Here is a 16,883-nt window from a genome sequence, read left to right on the forward strand (position 1 = left end):
AATGAGCAATGTGTCTTAGTTCTCCAGCCTGCAGCTCTGTTGTGCTGCTTTTGTTATGGGAACTGGGCGGTAATACTGAGAATCATCTTGCTGTTCCAGTGTTAGTCCTTTGCTCCAAAAAGCAAGCAAGGGCCCTATGGTACCTGAAGTTGATGTTCAGAGAGTCCAGAAGTGTTTACTGCCTGCTGATGTAATCCTGTTTTTTTTTTCTGCTTGGTTGGGGTTTTTTGTTTTGTGTTTTTTTTGTTTGTTTGTTTGTTTTTGTTTTTTTTTTTCTTAAAACATTTAACTGTAGTTCCAGCTGTTGATATTCTGACCCAGGCATGACAAACTGGAAAGCAGTAAGTTCTGAGTCTTCAGGAACTTGTTGCTGTGATTTTCTTACTCTTGTTTTAATGACTTGCTACCACAAGTGTTTTAGGCTCCCTGAAATCTACAGACACTTCTGCCCTGATAGACAGAGAGTATACCTAGGGTGTTGTGATGACAGCCATACATGTGAGCTAAAGCTCAAAAACTCCAAGTTTGTGGCTGTTTTGTGGTTTTTATTGTTTATAGTGTTGTGGGTTTTTTCTGTTGTTTTTTTCTTTGTCTGGCTCTGTGATTTGTTACTAACATCTCAAATTGAAGGTTGAATGCAAGCTGCAATGCTTATAAAATTATTGGAAAAATTAAGCTGAGAGAGTACCCCGTAAGTGATCTGGTCCAACCCCATGCTCAAGCAAGGCCAAGTTCAAAGTTGCATTGTTTTTTAAGTGAGATAAATCTCACCAACAGTTGTGTATCAGAGTTGCTGGAAAGGATGAAGCAGGAGTGCCTGGGAGCGAGGAATAACTAGTGGTTCAGTAGCTCACCCCATCTTGTCCAGTTGTACCCGGAAACCAACTCACTCTTTCATCTTCCTGTACCTGTGCCAGTAGCAGTGCCTCTGTGTAGAAGTAGTGAATAGGACCAACGGAATGATAGTGCTGGAAAAAATAAAAAGATAAGTTATTCTCAGCCTGCTTCATCCTCTGGTCCTGCTTGTTGTGGCGTAGTCATGGAGTGCTGATAGGAACCCAGAGAAGGCAGTGGGAGGGTGCAGGCAGTTTGGGAGTGTTTGCTGTGGTGGTGGGAACACGCCCTGCGTGTGCTGGTACTGCTCTCCGTGGCTCCCTGAGCAGCTCCATGCCTGTTTGAGCCTTTTGGGACACGGGGTTCTGTGTATCCTGGTGTTGTAGCTACTCTCCTCTATATTAGGAAAACTTAAGTGCCTGAGCTAGATGGAGCTTAAAATAACAAAAGGTACTTCAGCAATCACAAGCTGGCCTTTTATAAACTATGTTGAAGTCCCAACAGAGCTATTTAAAACCTAAAATAGATTGGTGACGAGGGAAGCAAATGCGGGTGGGGAAACGGAATATTAAAAAGAAGTGTAGAACTGAGCCATTTCAGGGAAATCCTGCATTTTAGGGAACTGTGACCTAAGTAGATATGAAAAGCCGGCGGGCTGAAATGAGACTGGGTACCGAAAGGAAGTTGCGGGATTGTCTAGCACACTGGAAATGATAAAACTGAAAATCACAGGATGATGAAACAGCTTTACCTCACACTTGACCGTGCCTGCAGTTAAATTTGGAGGGATGGCTCATAGTCTGGGCAGTCAGATCCCACAGTAGGGCTGTGTTCTAGCTCCTAGAAGTCTGGCTATTGTTCAGACATTCAGTGAGTACTGTGAGCTGGCCAAAAACTTGACATGCCACACCCAGGCAGTGCTTTGGATGTGTGAGACAGCCAGCCCTGTGTTCAGCTGCCCCTCTCGTTAACAGCAAGCTGAAATCATAGCATTGTTAACATTAGAAAAGTCCTCTAGGATCAAGCCCAGCCATCAACCTGACACTACCATGTCCCAAAGTGCCACATCTACACATTTTTTGAGCACGTCCAGGGACGGGTGATTTCACCAGTTCCCTGGGCAGCTTTTTCCAGTGCTCCATCAAATGCTAGGTGTCTCTTAGTTGAAGAACAGAGAAGCAGATGAAACAGATAAGCATGCTTCAGTCTTGCTCATCCAAGCATGAAAATCCTTTGGAAGGAAGAGCTCAGCCACAGCAGTTATCTTCATGCTGTCTTCCGTGTGGAAAGTCTCTTAAGTGATGAACAGAAGGTCTGAGCATAGCTTTTTTAATTTGCCCTCAATTTCGAGTTGCTGCTAAAACAATTCTTAACCACAGGGGAATTTAGGTACCTATTCATAGGGAATGAGTATTTACTCTATTAGCTTGTGAACCTTGAGTACTTACTGCACTTGTGGACCCTCTGTGCAGCTCACCCTTGTCTTGTTAGCATCCTGTCTTGATCCTGTTTTGAGCCCCTTCCAGCAAAATAGCTGCTTGTAATTTTGGCAGACATCCCCTGGATGCTAGGCTTGGGAAGCTTATTGGCTCTCTGGAAATGCTCTTGGCTACCAGGCTTGTCTGCTTAACCCCTTGAACTGGGACTTTGCAGCTGTTAAGGTACTGGGAAATCCCCTGTATTTGGCATGGACTTTGGGAGGGAAGAAGGAGACTAAGGCAAGTTTAAGGGTGGGGGAAGAAAGAGTCTTCTCAGACAGTCTGAAGTGCTTCTGGTGGTGGTGGGGAGTGCCAGAACTGTTCAGCTGGTTAAGTTACTGTAGGAGCAGCTGAGATCATACTGCTAGTGTGCCCTGTAGAATTTAAGGGGAGGGGTGCAAAATACTTATTTGCAACCTGTGAATAGGATGACTTAGGAGGGGCACTCAGTAGCTGTGAGGAACTGCTGGCATCTCAAACGTGCCTGCTGCCCTGCCGACTGCCTGTCAGTTGAAGAAATTTAGCCAGGGATGTGATTAAGCTCACACGTGTGATGTGCAACTGTGAACCCCGCCATTACTGTGCAGAGGCCGTCATAGAAGGTGTTATCCTGGGCAGAAATAGTATATGCCTAGCAGGAACAAAACAAGTAGGTGTTTATAAAACAAAAATCCCCACAAAAAAACCCAAAGCCATCTGGCGTGTAGAAGTTGAATGATGGCAACTGCACATGGCTAGGTTTTGCTTTGAGTTTTACCTCCTGGTCCTGATGTTGTGGAACAGAGTTCAGGGGTTTTCCTCATGATTTTTTTTAATTTTTTTTTTCTACATCTCCTTCTGAGTTTTTAACTAGTAAAAGATGTTCTCTCTAAATAGCTCAAACAAGGGGTACCAAAATAGTTACTCTAAGGACCTCTTCAGCTCTAAAGAAATAGCAAGCGGCAACATTAATAGCTTTGGACGGCTACAGGAAAGCAAAGGGAGGTGCATGAGGAATCTATTTATGAGAAAGGAAATGGCAAAAATAGAGGAATTGATCCATTGCACAAGACTGTAAGTTGTGTAATAAGTGATATACAAGTATCTGGACTTAACTGTAAATGTGGGGATCCACCCATGGGTTCTTTTACTGGCTTGGTTCTCCCATATTGCAACTCCTTTTGTCAAACTGAAACTCACTTGCCCTTTGGATGGGGTGGCAAGCTGCCGGCAGCCATAGTGTTGAAACACTGCTGGTAGGATGTGACTACTTGCTATCTGCTTTGCTGAAAAGGAAGGAATTATTCAAGCAGCTTTAGCTTGAAGATAATGATTAATGATTAATGATTTTGGAAGCTGTGCTGTGTAGGCAGTGGAGGAATTCCCTGTCATCTTTTGTTTAGTTTTACATGTGTTTGGTTTTGACTTGTTTTTGTTGGGTTGTTTGCTCAAAACAAACATAAAAAATAATCAAACAACTTTGTAGTAATGTTCTTATAAAATAGAACTCTTATTCCTGAAAAAGTTGCCTGCCCAAATCAGATCACTAATTAAGTTGGGTAAAAGATGCCTCCAGAATTCTAAAATGCTGAGTTCTCTAACCTTTTAAGAAACACTGGCATAGCTGTGGCTTTGCGTGACTGTTCTTGCATTACTAGTATGTGCTCACTAGTGCTAACTGAAGATGAACTCACAGTGGTTCAGCCCATTGAGACTGAAATATGCAGTCATTTGTTCCTTTTGTCACTGCCTGCTCGCAGAGGAGTCTGTCCTCCCTCTGCAGATGGCTTTTAATTTAGTTTTATTGTAGGTACAAAGTAAAATTTCCCTCAGTAGGTGACACTGAGCTGTGGAATTCAGCACAATGGATGAAATTCTACTGTAAGCTTCATGTAAACCTGCCATTTCTTGCTGAGTCTGTCTGTTACAGATGGTGGGATTTGTACTTTAATGAGCCATATGTCTTTCTCATGTAAAGTAGTCTGAAGCTTGTAATATTAAGCTAGGTTTACATGGTGGTTGGGTGCATAAGGTAACAATCCATAAGAGAGGCAGTAAGCTGCAAGATCCTTAGGCATCTCAGTACCTTTGTAAACTTGATCCACAATCTATAGCTGACTCTCCCAGGTGCAGGTAGTTGGGATGTATTTGTAACTAATGAATTCTGAAAGGTACAGTCAGCTCTATATCTGCCTGGCTTTGGAGATTACGTTAAAAATGTCCCCAGCTGAATAACTGACAACTACTTCTGCAAAATGAGCTTAGATGCTGTGCTGTCAAATGTGAAAAGAGAACAGGGTATGGGTGGAAAAAGTGCTGTGCTTTTTTTCTTTTCTTCCCCCCAAAAACTTAAAAAGGACATTCATGGAGGTGTCATATATCCGGTAAAACTTTTCCAGATAATGATCTTTGCTTGTGTCCATTTTCAGGCTTAGCAGATGACTAAAAGGTATATATGCAGAGAAGCTCATTTTTTTTGTAACATCAGCTCTTTGTCTTCGGGCTCTGTACCAAAATAATAGGGGATTCCTGAAAGGGTGAGTTCCTCTTACAGGCTGTGTTTAGGTACCAAACCCAAGACACAATCAGTGCCTGTAAGGGTGATGATGTAACACGTACCCTATGGCAAGTGAGCTCTACTCCTGTCTCACTGAGTGCGACAGAGGTGGGCAAGCATCCACTGTGTTATGGTGACTTTCTTCAGATTGTCATAGTGGGATGAAACGCACCACTTCCTTGGTGTTCGTGTCCCCGGTGGAGGGGGCTGGGAAGCTCCAGGGAGCCCTTGGGAGAGTTAAGGCTCCCTGGGTGCTGCAGTGTGGCAGGGCCAGGGCTGGTGCCTGGGGTGTGCCCACTGCTGTTCTGCTCCTGATGAGCTTAGGAGTATGAAAAGGCCCTTTAAGACTGCTGGAAGGGGGCTTGGCTTAATTAAGTGTAATCCCTTCAGAAATTGCAAGCACTTTCACATGACCCGATTCCAGCCTCACCCTGCCACGGAAGACTGGCTGTTTCGGCAGAGTGCTGGCACACAGGAAGGAGCCAGATGTCTGTGAGTATTGCTGGCGCTGAGGTGGGGGCCGCTGACTCTGATGCTCTTCCGGGCCGGGCAGAGCGTGCTGCACTGGCACACTCTGTGTGTTGGTGTGTGACTGCGGTCCTTGCAATGGGCCTGCGTTGACTGGCCAGGGCGGTGAAGGGCACAGCCCAGGGGAGTGTTTGTCCTTCAGAAAACACTAGTGTATTTTAAGGCACAGGGGAACAGTTCTCATCGTACTTGGTGTGCTGTTGGTAATCTTGCTGAAAGCCAAAACTGGGAAGGTTGTGAGGTTATTAGGGTGCTGTATGAGATCTCAAGTTCAGAGTTCATGCAACTGCAGGTGGATTTGATGCCCTTTGTGGGTCAGAACCATTCAGCTGATGGATGGTGTGAGTCTAGTGTCTTTACCTGCAGTAACTGCTGGGTGAACTGTTACTCTGTAGCACACAGGGTCTGTAAAGGATGGCCTGGAGTGTCTTTTTAACTGAACTTACTTCTGTAACAGTCAGGTAAGCAGTAAAGTATGACTTTTCCCTATGCCATTTTATTCAGAAATAGTCCACTTGGTGACATGAACCTGGGAAGCATGTACGGTTCTGAAGCTCAAAGCCTGCAGACCTGGTGGGTATAACAGCTTCCTTGCACTCAGGAAATCCAGGGAGGAAAGAAGCTTTAGCTCAGGGTCAGGGTTTTGTAGAGGCTGATACTCAGTTGTGCTGACTGTACCTGTTATTCTGACATGAATTTCCTAGTTCTCTGTTCCTGTCTCAATTTAGGACAAACAGAATTGTCTGTTCTACCGCTTCCACTGCTCAACACACCGGGACGTTAGTACAAGTAATACATCCGTTACTTGGTGTGACAGTGTCAGTCTTTCCTGTTTGTCCTGCCATACGCAGCTACAAATTTTAATCTTGGGAAGCAGTTACAGGAGGTTATTAGCAGGGCCTACACAGAGACCTGGAGGATGACTGATAATCATCAGTGTTGGCAAAACTCACTAGGAATCTCAGTGGGGCGGAAAGTGAGACTTGAAGGTACAGTAGTGATGTTAAAATTTCTGAAAAATTGTTGCAGATAAGTGTCTGGTACCACTGTCTCTTAAGTCTATCTCCTGTAGTCTGCTAAATGTTGTGGGAATAGGGTGGTGGTGTCCCGTAGCTTGCAAAAGCTTTTGCTGGTCAAAAGGAGCTTGCTTTGGCTGCAGCTGCTCCCCGGACTGGAACAGTGTCTCTTCCATACAAGAGGTTGTCTGTGCAGGAGGTCTTGCCCTCACCACAATACCGTCCTTGGCAGCAGGAAGCTCTTTAATATGCTCTAGTAGTGGCAATCTTTAGCTCTGCTTAGACTGGTAGAACAATGGTAATTCCTCAAATAGAGAAGAGGAAGAGTTGCTAGGTTTCTAGCTCTTTCCTGTAGCTGTTATGAAAATAATTGGTTAAATATGAGCTTTTTCCCTGAGTATTTTTTAGCTTGATGAGTGTGAAGTTGCCTGTTGAAATGTGATAGTTGAACTTTCTTGTCATGTGCAAGACAGCCTCATCTAGGGGCTTTTCATATAATGTTGCTAGCTGTTTGTATACAAAATGTTATATTACATGATGATAGAAAGATGAAAGAAGGCAATTTAGAGGCCACCAGGGAAAAAATTCTGCTAATTTAAGATGCAAGCAGAATTTAGGTGGCTGCAAACATTTGGATGCAGCAGTGAGTGCATTATAAATGCTACAATGAAAAAGCCAGTGAGTTGCTTTGAATAGAATTTAAGTATAATTTACTTCATTATAATAATGTTTTTGGTAAATCTGTTGATGATGAAATCCACTAAGTTTTCTAGAAACACCTCCTGAGTGTTGAAAGCTTAAGTCCAAAGTTTACTTACAATAAACTTTGGAAGAAGGATGTAGTGGACTTGGGGATGAGTGCTGCCAATGTAGACCTTGTGATCTGATTGCTGGTAGGCAGTGTCTTTTTTTTTTTTTTTTTTTTTTTAACTCCAGTGTTTTCACTCTTATTCCTTACATCTCAGCAGCATAGACCTTGCCTGTCTGGACTGGCAGAGCTAGATTTGTATATGCCCAGCAGGAGCATATACAGATCTTGAGTGTTTTATTCTCAGATGGTGAGCATGCTGATGGTTAAGCCAGCCCTCAAACCTAGGAAAACATCATTAAATGGTTTAGAAATACAAAGTATGAAAGATTAATGGTAATGAATCTTTGCTTAGAATAAGCATTGATGGTAAACTAGACAAATGGTTTAAAACTGCTTTGACATGATAATTCTCAAGGGACAAGGCAAACGAGAGTCTAAATTATGGTGGGACTGGATCATACAGGCTTTCTTCCGGTTAAGCACTTTTTTTGTGTAACCCTTGTGTAGGGTACTACTCGGCTGTGAACGCCTCAGTAAAGTGGTTTTACTAAAAGCAAGAATTCAAATGAACGCGGAGAATGAAGGTAAACATGCAGTGCCTTGTCGAGTAGAAGTGATAGCAGTCGGTAGATCTCTCAGTTTGACCTGCAGGCAGAGCACGTGAAGATCTGTGGAACTGACTGGCCAATGCTAGGTTGGCCTCTGGGTATCTTTCAGAGCAAAGTTCCCTTGTTGCTTGTTTTTTCAGCCTTTTACAGGCTAGGAGAACAGATTTATATTTCTGTGCCGGTGTGTAAGGTCTTGAAATGAAACAAAGCACTTGGTAAATCTACATCTGCTCTCAAGTATTGTCAGGCCTCTTACCTACTGACAGCAAATGGAGAGCAGTGCCTCCCACCACTTGAAAGGGTAGAAACCTCACTTTTTGCAGTTTGCAACAACTGGCTCAAAAAACCCACTTGAGTTGATAACATATGGGAAAAATTCTTTGAATGTTGTCCCCATGCTAATAGGACTTTACAACGTTCAATTTTACAGCAAACTTCTCAGCCGAGTATTACATTACGACGAAACTAGTGGTTAAAATGTCACTGGTACAGCCCAGGACATGCTTTCCCCAGCCCAGTCTGACAGAGGTTATGAGCAGTGCGCTGCTGAATGTGTTAAAACTTGGTTCAGATCAGGGAAGCTAGCACTGCTGGGGTGTGGTTCTCTAAAGCACAAGCCTGCTTCCTGTGGTATCTTAGCTGCTGCTGTCTTCTAAAATAGCACTGCCTGAAGATGTAAGATGCCATTCAGGACTTGGCTGCTTCTAAACCTTAAGTGGCTACTCATCTTGAGCAGAGGGGGCTTCTACCAGGGGGGAGAAAGTACATCTCTTCCAATGGAATTTATGCATTGAAGGGTGATAACTGGTCAGGTAGCTTCAGTGACAATGAAGGAATTTTGCTGGTTCCAGCATGGGACCTTATTTTACTGTTCTGACAAGGATGTGAGTCTTACAAATAAGTATGCTGTATGAATTGTGAGGATATTTACTGAAGCTGCTTTATTGTAGATTTTAAGGTCTGATTTGTCCTGAATATCTTAAGAGATATTCCGGCTAAGTTTGCAAAGAGCTGCCACAAATGTTTGGGTTCTATTTTCTGATGTTTCCTCTGCTCTCAGATACTTCAACCATGCAGACCATATCAGATAAGAGTAGCTTCTGTGTTCTAGCCATAAATAGTGGAGCAAAAAACCCCTATTTTTCTTTCATGGTAGTTGGTACATTAGTGTTTTAGGTGAACAGCCAAGACTTTAAACCAGACTTAATGGCTCATTTAGCGTAACCCCTCTTGTCCGTAAGATATATACTTGTCCAAGTACATCTGCTCTCACTGGTGACTGTGCTGGGCCAGGTGGATGTACAAGCCAGCACACTTTCTGGTAGAAGAGACTGCTTCCGAGTGTAAGTAGCAAAGCTGGTTTAGGGAGTGTTCAGCCCTTCTGCCGAGCAGATGGATTCTTGGTTCACCAAAGCCACCATGAAGTTAGCCAATTGTCATCATCTAAGATCTGAACAGAATAATTTTGGCAAGGTATAGCAAGAGGGCTTAAGGCAACTGCATGCTACTTTTAGCTGCTGGTTTTAAACAAAGCTTGATGGCTTATGAGGTTTAGGTCACTTGCTCATTCCTTGGTACTTCTGTGGGGTGTTTTTTCCTAGGTTTGACTGTGCTGTGTCAGAAAATTCAGAGGGTTTCAAAACCAATGTATTTCTGGTCTGCTTGTTCATATCTTTGCTCCAGTAATGTCTAAATAGTATTTCTTATGCATGTGATGATTAGAACTGCATCTCTTCTTGACTCCAGCTTTGCTCTGCTAAGCCTACCTTTAACCTCTTCCAGAATATATTTATTTTTTTATCTAAACTTTAAAAAAGAAAACCTTTAGGCTCATCATGAGGAGATAACAAGTACGAAACGGTGGTGTGCTTAGGCTAGAGTAGGCTTTTTGAGAAACTTCAAAATGTGTTTGGAAGTAGCAGTCTCTTTCAGCACGTGACTTAGACTTAAATAGCAGAAGGCTTCTTGCTTACGGAAGAAACCTGGGTGTAGCTCTCCTCCACTCTGCTGCTGTGTTCTTAGTACCAAAGACGTGAAATCTATCCATATACTTGGTAGAAATACAGGGATCAGAACTGGCTGTTTTCCTCTGCTTACTCTAGGTTTGTTTGTTTTCTAGTGTCATGTGAGTCTAAATGTGAGTGTGAGTTATTCTTACTAAAACTGTTCACCCCTCACCCCTGAAAGGCTAGTGGAGTGTGATAAGAGCATTGATTACGCTGAAGAGCAAATAAACTGGGATTTGTTGATGTGGGCTAAATGACTGTTGGCAAGCAAGAGAAGTATGACTGCAAGGCCTGTGTGCTGGTGTTTGGTGCACTGAATGTCTCTGTGCAACTTCAAGTTTTGAACACTTGCTTTAATGGAAAACATTAAAACGGCTTGATCTGAAACCTCACAATTTATGAACACAAGCTGCAGATATGTCTTTACCTTTTTTGGTTGGTAGATATGCAAACAGAAGTGAATTCTCAGACAATTTGGTGTATGTGCAGTCCTTTTCCTGGTCAGAAGTTAAGGCATTTGCATTCAGGCAGGGATATTCCTGTCTAGCCCTAAGAATTAACATGATGCTTTCCAATAATGATCAGGAGTTGTGAATAGAATTGGCTATGTTTTACGCTAATCTTTGAGGTGAAATGCCTCACTGTTTAACTTGCTTCATGAGAACTGTTGGTGAAGGATGTACAGATGTGTTTTTGCTTCTCTGGGATGAAACAGCAAAATCGCTTGCTGTAATCCCTTGCCACTCTCATTTCATCTGTGAAAATGTGATGGTGATTCTGTCAAGGTAGAGTGGATGTAATGTTTCTTCTGCAAGACATTCATTGTCCTGCTTCTTACGTGTAAGTCTATTATTGTCGTGAAATCTCAAATGCAATATTAAATGACACCTAAACCAGTTCTGCAGTGTTTAGAGAGATCTCACTTCCCTGAAAGAATTGGAAAGCAGAAGGCAACTATACAGAGATTCTTCCACTGCTTTGTGAAGTGTCTGCACGTACTAGGACATGTGTTAGTTCAACATGCATCCTTTTTGCCTTAGTACATGAGATCATCCTTGCATTGTGTCTGCTTCGTACCCACAGCCCATGGAGCCTATCAGGGGTTGTGCCTTATAGCTCTCCAAATGCCTGTGGAGCCTGGAACAGTATTGTTAGTATTGACTAGTCTTCTCTAGCAGGCTGAGTTGTTAATGTTTCCAAGAACTCTCTTGACATTCATCCTTCAAATGGAAAGGTTAGATGTCTGGTGGTGTGTACTGAGGTTTAGAACATCTCTGCTTTTGTGAAATGTTCTTCAACAGACATTCAGCTGCATAAGCTGTAAATTGCTCTCCTGTGTCAGTGGTATTAGTAGGAACAGAGAGCATAAACTCTTCCACTGGGAAGCAGGGAAGTTATGTTCTCCAGGGAAACTGGGAACACAGTTCTGGCAGGGCAGATGACTCTGTAAATGCTGGCAGTGAATCTCCTGGAAGCTTGGGAGCTGGTCCCTGGCTGTAGGCATATGCTGGGTTTCGTTACTGGGTACTGACACTCAGAGTATATGTTGTAAGGATGCATTTTCTGTCTTCCAGATTAGTGTGCGTGTTACCACCATGGATGCTGAGCTGGAGTTTGCCATCCAGCCCAACACCACAGGGAAACAACTCTTTGATCAGGTAAGTGATGGAACTGCAGAAGATCTAAAATTGATCCAGATGCTGTGATTCTCTTAAGGCAACAGCAAGCAATTTCTAAAGGACTTCAAAAATCAGGGGACAGTGTGTATAATAATGTCAAGAGAACTCAGTAAGAAATCATACTTTTTTTTTTCAAAACTATTGCACTTTTTAATCTCTAGGAATGTGTTACCTCTAATGAACTGAATTGCTGCTAGAGCTCATAATAATAATTGGAAAGGAGTAATGTCAGCAGTCATAAGATAGGACAAGTCTTTTGAGGGAGCCAGTAAGCTATCTTTGGTTGGATTACTTGCAAGCGTTGTGTAATTGCTTTCAAAGAGTAGTTGGTCTCTAAAAACAGGAGAGGCTTGGCTGGGTTTCAGGTATTGCTGTAACCCCTAAGTTCAGGTGAAGTGATACTCTATACTCCCCTCAGGTTCTGAGGGAAATCTTAAGAGGAATTATGTACTGTACTGTACGGGATTGTCTTAGTTTGCATGCTTCAGCCTTCCTCTGCATTCACTGGCTAGGAAAATTTCCTCCTGCTCTGGTCTAAATGGAAGCAGGGAGGCATGTGCAGCCCAAAGTTGAAACAGCTTAAGACAGACATTACTAGCTGCAGTGGCTGAAAGTTTTGACAGGCTCCTTTAAGTTTCCCTGTTGTAATCCCGAATGCTGTGCATTTGCTGCTTGGAATAAAATTTGAACAGTAAATTCATAGCTGAAAGAAAAGTAGAATGAATCTTGAATTAATGACAAGACAAAGGAACTGCCAGACCAGATATATTGGATGTGGGTACAGTTCAGTAGTGCTAAGTGTTCTAGGGACAGCTGCAGAGAGAAACTGGGCTGACCCACCATAGAAGCTATTTCATTTGGGACCAGCAAATGTAATTTAAGTTATTATTTCTTTTTAGATGTTTAACCACAAACTACTGCCTTCTCATGCTCGGCCGGATGATTCAACCCTAGATATTCCGTTGCTCTTTGTAGGCCAGGCTGAAATGGAGGGAATGGAGTGAGATCTGAGGCTTTACTTAAAGAGCGTCCTTTCATAATGGGAAAAGCAGAAAGGCATTCAGGAAAGCCTGAGTTGCAGTGTAGTTCTTGGCTGTCTGTGTTACTGTGTAGTAGCTCCTACATATTTTAGCCCTGTGTAGTCTCAAATCTGACAGTTTTTGACTGATACAAGTGGGAGCTGGATTCTGTCCTGAATTGACGTGTGCAACATGCAGTTCCACCACAGTTAGTTCATGGGAGCATAAGCCAATGGAGCTGAGGGGTCATACCTCAAGTTCATAAAAAGATGAACTGTTGTTGTTTTTTGGTTTGGTTTTCTTTGGGGGGGGTGTTCTTCACATAGATGTTTCCCATGATTATTTTTCAATATCTGTTTTCTAACATGATCCAAGCAAAGCACCAGGTACTAAGAAGTGATACTACTGAAGTAAGTAGTATTTTTAATCTGCACATGATTTTGTTGGGTTTTTCTTTTTTAGTCAGCTCTAGACCATCTGCAGCTTTTGCTGTGAACTGACATGGTGGAGTGGGGGCAGACTTGGGCTTCAGCAGCTTTTGCTGTGAACTGACATGGTGGAGTGGGGGCAGACTTCGGCTTCAGCAGCTTGTCTCTGAGAAGCATCTGATTGTGTTCGCAGTATGGAAACTCCTAGTGTCTTAGTAATTGATTTTGCTCCTTTCTGTCATGTTCTTGAACAGCTGCTCATTCTCCTTCCTGCAGTATGTTTCACACACCACCTGTCTAAACAGTTGATTTTGGGTTGTTTTTTCCATACTAAACATTTTGCAAAGGGAGAAAACAAATGCTGTTTCAGAACTAAGTTTCTAAGTTGCTAATGTCTATGAAGCAGTGCTTGCTTGTCAAGAGTTGGGGACTCAAACCAGGACATTACTGCAGCTAAATTGGATTGTAAGTGGAGTTGGAGGAGGAAACCGTGTGGGGGAAAAACACATCTGAAGCTAGCTGTTAAATATTTGCTATTTCAAAAAGATCAGTTGGCACCTCTTTCTACTGTCTATATTCACATGCTCACTGGAGTAAGAATTCAGCTGTTTTCTACTGCCTAGCACACAAGATTTCTTTGTGGAGGTAGTGATTTTAGTTTCTAGTAGGGCTGATACTGAAAAGAATGTCCTAGAGCCTCGGCAGCAGTGCATGTCCAGGCTCTGACTAATGATTACTGAAAGACCTAGTACAGCAGTGCTAGGCAGTGTTAGTCTGGTACCACCACTGTGATGATGGAAGGCAGACTGATTCTCTGCCAGGGCTTGAGAGCACTATGGGCAGGAACGCAGGGAGTTGGCAGTAAAGATGGGGATGTCAAGTCTTCCACCTGTAGCATGAATAAGGAGGTTTGGAGGTTACTGCTCTATGACTAGTTGTGGAGCCTAATCCCAGCTTCTGCTGCCACACTAATCATTGACCTTTTACAATTAAGGAAACTAACTGCAAAGGATGTAGCTATTCATCTCCTGCTGCAATGGAAAACACTTCATCTTGGTCTCGGAATGCAGATACATCATAGACTTGTCTGTCCATATTGTTTTTAATATATTTTTTTTTTTGATGGAAAATTCAAGACTTTTCAAAATTGCAAAAGGGACTTTATAGTCAGGCTTGCACATAAAGGAAAGCAAGTACTTCTTGTATATGGACACATTCAAACAGATTATTGATCTTTGCCTCAATAACTGAATACTGTCAAGCTCTCATGTTTTGGTTTGGTAAATACTAAACTTGCTCCCTTTAGTATGGGGATGGCCTTTGCATATATTGTCAGCTGGCATGTATCCAGTATGTTTCAAATGGCTGAACTGTTCGTGTGGATTAGTTCCTGCAAAGGGATAGTCCGAGCTGTTCTCCCTGCTGACGCTGCTGGCAGGGACTGCACGCTGACTGCTGATCTGTTCACTCTATTTCCCGTTCTGTCCTGAGGTTGCCTTGGGTCCCATGATGGTGCGTTTAAGAACAAAGTCATGCCTGTTCATTTTCTAGCTCCCTTATACTATACTATGCTGTGCTCCTGGAATTGCTTGTATAGCATCTTTTGCGTGATGCTTGTTCTGGAAAAGGAGCTGCTTTTATCAGTGCTTTATTTGAGGGGAGAGTTCCTCTACAAAACAAAGTTATAGTTTTGCTGTTGCAGCACATTGACCTTATCCTGCATGTTTTTGCCCTAGAATGCCCTTTCACTTTGAGCTGCTAGTTCTGAGTTAAGCAAAAAAGAAGCCACTAAGCATTACCCAAGTTTCTAGCTGTACAGGAACCTTGGTGCATGCTGCTGACTTTGTTCAGAAGCATGTAGGCAGTGTTTTTCTTCCACCTGTTGTGTAGATAGGTAGATAAATATTTGTTACGCCACACATAATTCTGACCTACTCTTAACAGTATTCAGAAGACTTCTGGAGAGCTTATATCTGGATAGTAGCTTCATGAGGAGGAACAGTTTGAGTCTAAAGCTTCATAGTAATAATAGGTGAATGGGTTTGAGAGAGGGATGTTCCTGTCTTTATCTTTCCTGCTTGGTTAAATTCCAAAGCAATTTTTTTGTAGATGGTTGTAGAACAATGCAGATGCTTCACTGCTTTGCTGGAAATAGTTTTGGGCCCCAAAGTAGCTGGCTGTAAAAATATCACTGAGCAGCCAATATACAGTGCAATAACACCATGATTTATGCTAGAGATATTCCTGTAACACTCCATCCCCTAGGCTTGTAACCATACTGCTTAAGCTTAAATAGCTTAAGCTTGTGTGCATGGACACAACCTGGATTGACTGAGACAGGAGGACTGTACTGTGTCTTCCGAAGCTTTGCTTATCTACCTCTTAGCATCAGCTACTGAACTCCAGTGCTTACTGACTCGCTAGCAAAAAACCAGTAATTTTGCTCCCATTCTCTAGCTGTTAGTGATGGATTACAAGAAGAGCTTGAGGATCGGCTATGTCTGTCATGGGTGCTGCTTATCCCCCAGGCCCGATTACTTCACAGGTACCTTGAAATACTGCTTTCCTAGGGACTCATGGCACAGACTCTGGAGCAGTGACTGCTGTTTTTCTTCATGCTTTGCCCATTTTCTGTATTGGACTGAAGTGCAATTGAACTGGAGGCTAGTCTGTAAAACAAAGCATTGCTTTGCTCTATGTATATCCTACACATAAAAGATTATTTCTCGAGTAAAACTGCGTAGAAACTTACTGCTGGGGATCACTTTGAACCTGTGTCCCTCAGCCTTTTTTTTTCCTCTCAAACTTTCTTTTTATGGGTAAATTGATTCTAGCTTGAATCAGTGAGACTTTTGGCCTGTTGGGAAACTGAGAGGGGCTAGGCTGTATCCAGCACAGGGAGAGAGGTGACCAACTTGCTTGTCTGTATGCTCCACAGCTGACTGGCTGGAAAGCTTTCACAGAAGTGCCCTGATTTAGTGGACTCTGTATCCTGGAGGCTCCTCAGGCAGCCTGCGTACAAACTAGTCACAGAATCCTCTAATGCTTTGGCCTCTGCAGTGTGAAAACATACTCCCTGCCATGTCCTCCATATGCTATATGAGACAGCTTCTGAAGTGCTTTGTTTCTGATCCCTTCTGGCCTTGGATCCTGCTGGCACCTCATTCCTTCATTCTCGTTCAGAGGCCCTTAGTCCTCCTAGTCTCTGGTAGAGGAGTCTTAGCTGCCTGCTGTACTAGTTCTGTTGGGTGGTGAGTGCAGTTAATGGGTGGGAATCTCTATCCGTTTGGCCTTACGCCAGGATTTTTTTCAATGATGAGCAGTGCCCACTAAACAGTTTGGTCAGTACTTCCCCAACCTAAAATAAACTCTGAATGCACCTGTTCCCCTGAGGCAGTATTGTTTACCAAGTGGAATTTTAAGCTAATGGTACTTGATGAAGAGCTTTGTCCTGGCTGGTGAAGGTACTGCAGGACAGCTGGATTTTAAGGCTGCCTATAATCTGTTGCTGGTTGTAGACTAAGCCTTGTGCTGCAGGTGAAGCAAGACCCAGGAACTTCCTTAATGTTGTCCCTGGCTTGATTAAAAGATGTCACGCAGCCCAGAGTATAAACTTTAGGTATTTTAGTATAGTGGCCAGTGTTAAACGGCAGTCTGTGTTCTCCCATCCTGTGTGCCAGCCCTTCTCAGCCACTGCCAGTAGCTGTTTGCTTTGTGGAACATCTTGCTGTTCATCAGGGCTCTGAATGCTCTACACCCCCAGACATAACCGAGCTGCCAAGTGCCAGCCAGACTCCTTGCAGCTGTATAAAGCTGCTGCTTCTTCACGCTTTTCCCCTTGCTAAATGGAACTAAATAACATGCTAAAACTGAGGTGGGTGGGCAGGAGGGGGCAGGGCTACCCCCCTGCCGTGGTTCCGCAGCAGCTGGAGAGTGGTAT

General features: G+C 43.2%; 1 protein-coding gene across 2 annotated transcripts in view; it reads left to right on the forward strand.

The window, feature by feature from the left end:
* Positions 1-11,397: 11,397 nt before the first annotated feature.
* Positions 11,398-16,883, forward strand: part of MSN (moesin) — a 14,918-nt gene continuing 9,432 nt past the window's right edge. The window contains exon 1 of one of the 2 annotated variants that reach the window (XM_009872598.1): positions 11,398-11,475. In XM_009872598.1, coding sequence (XP_009870900.1) covers positions 11,413-11,475 — 63 coding nt within the window. In that variant the 5' untranslated portion in view covers positions 11,398-11,412. The remainder of the gene's footprint in view (positions 11,476-16,883) is intronic. The other variant, XM_009872599.1, reaches the window with a different exon arrangement.

The sequence above is a fragment of the Apaloderma vittatum genome, unplaced genomic scaffold, assembly GCF_000703405.1.
Source record: "Apaloderma vittatum isolate BGI_N311 unplaced genomic scaffold, ASM70340v1 scaffold14647, whole genome shotgun sequence".
NCBI classification, from domain to species: domain Eukaryota; kingdom Metazoa; phylum Chordata; class Aves; order Trogoniformes; family Trogonidae; genus Apaloderma; species Apaloderma vittatum.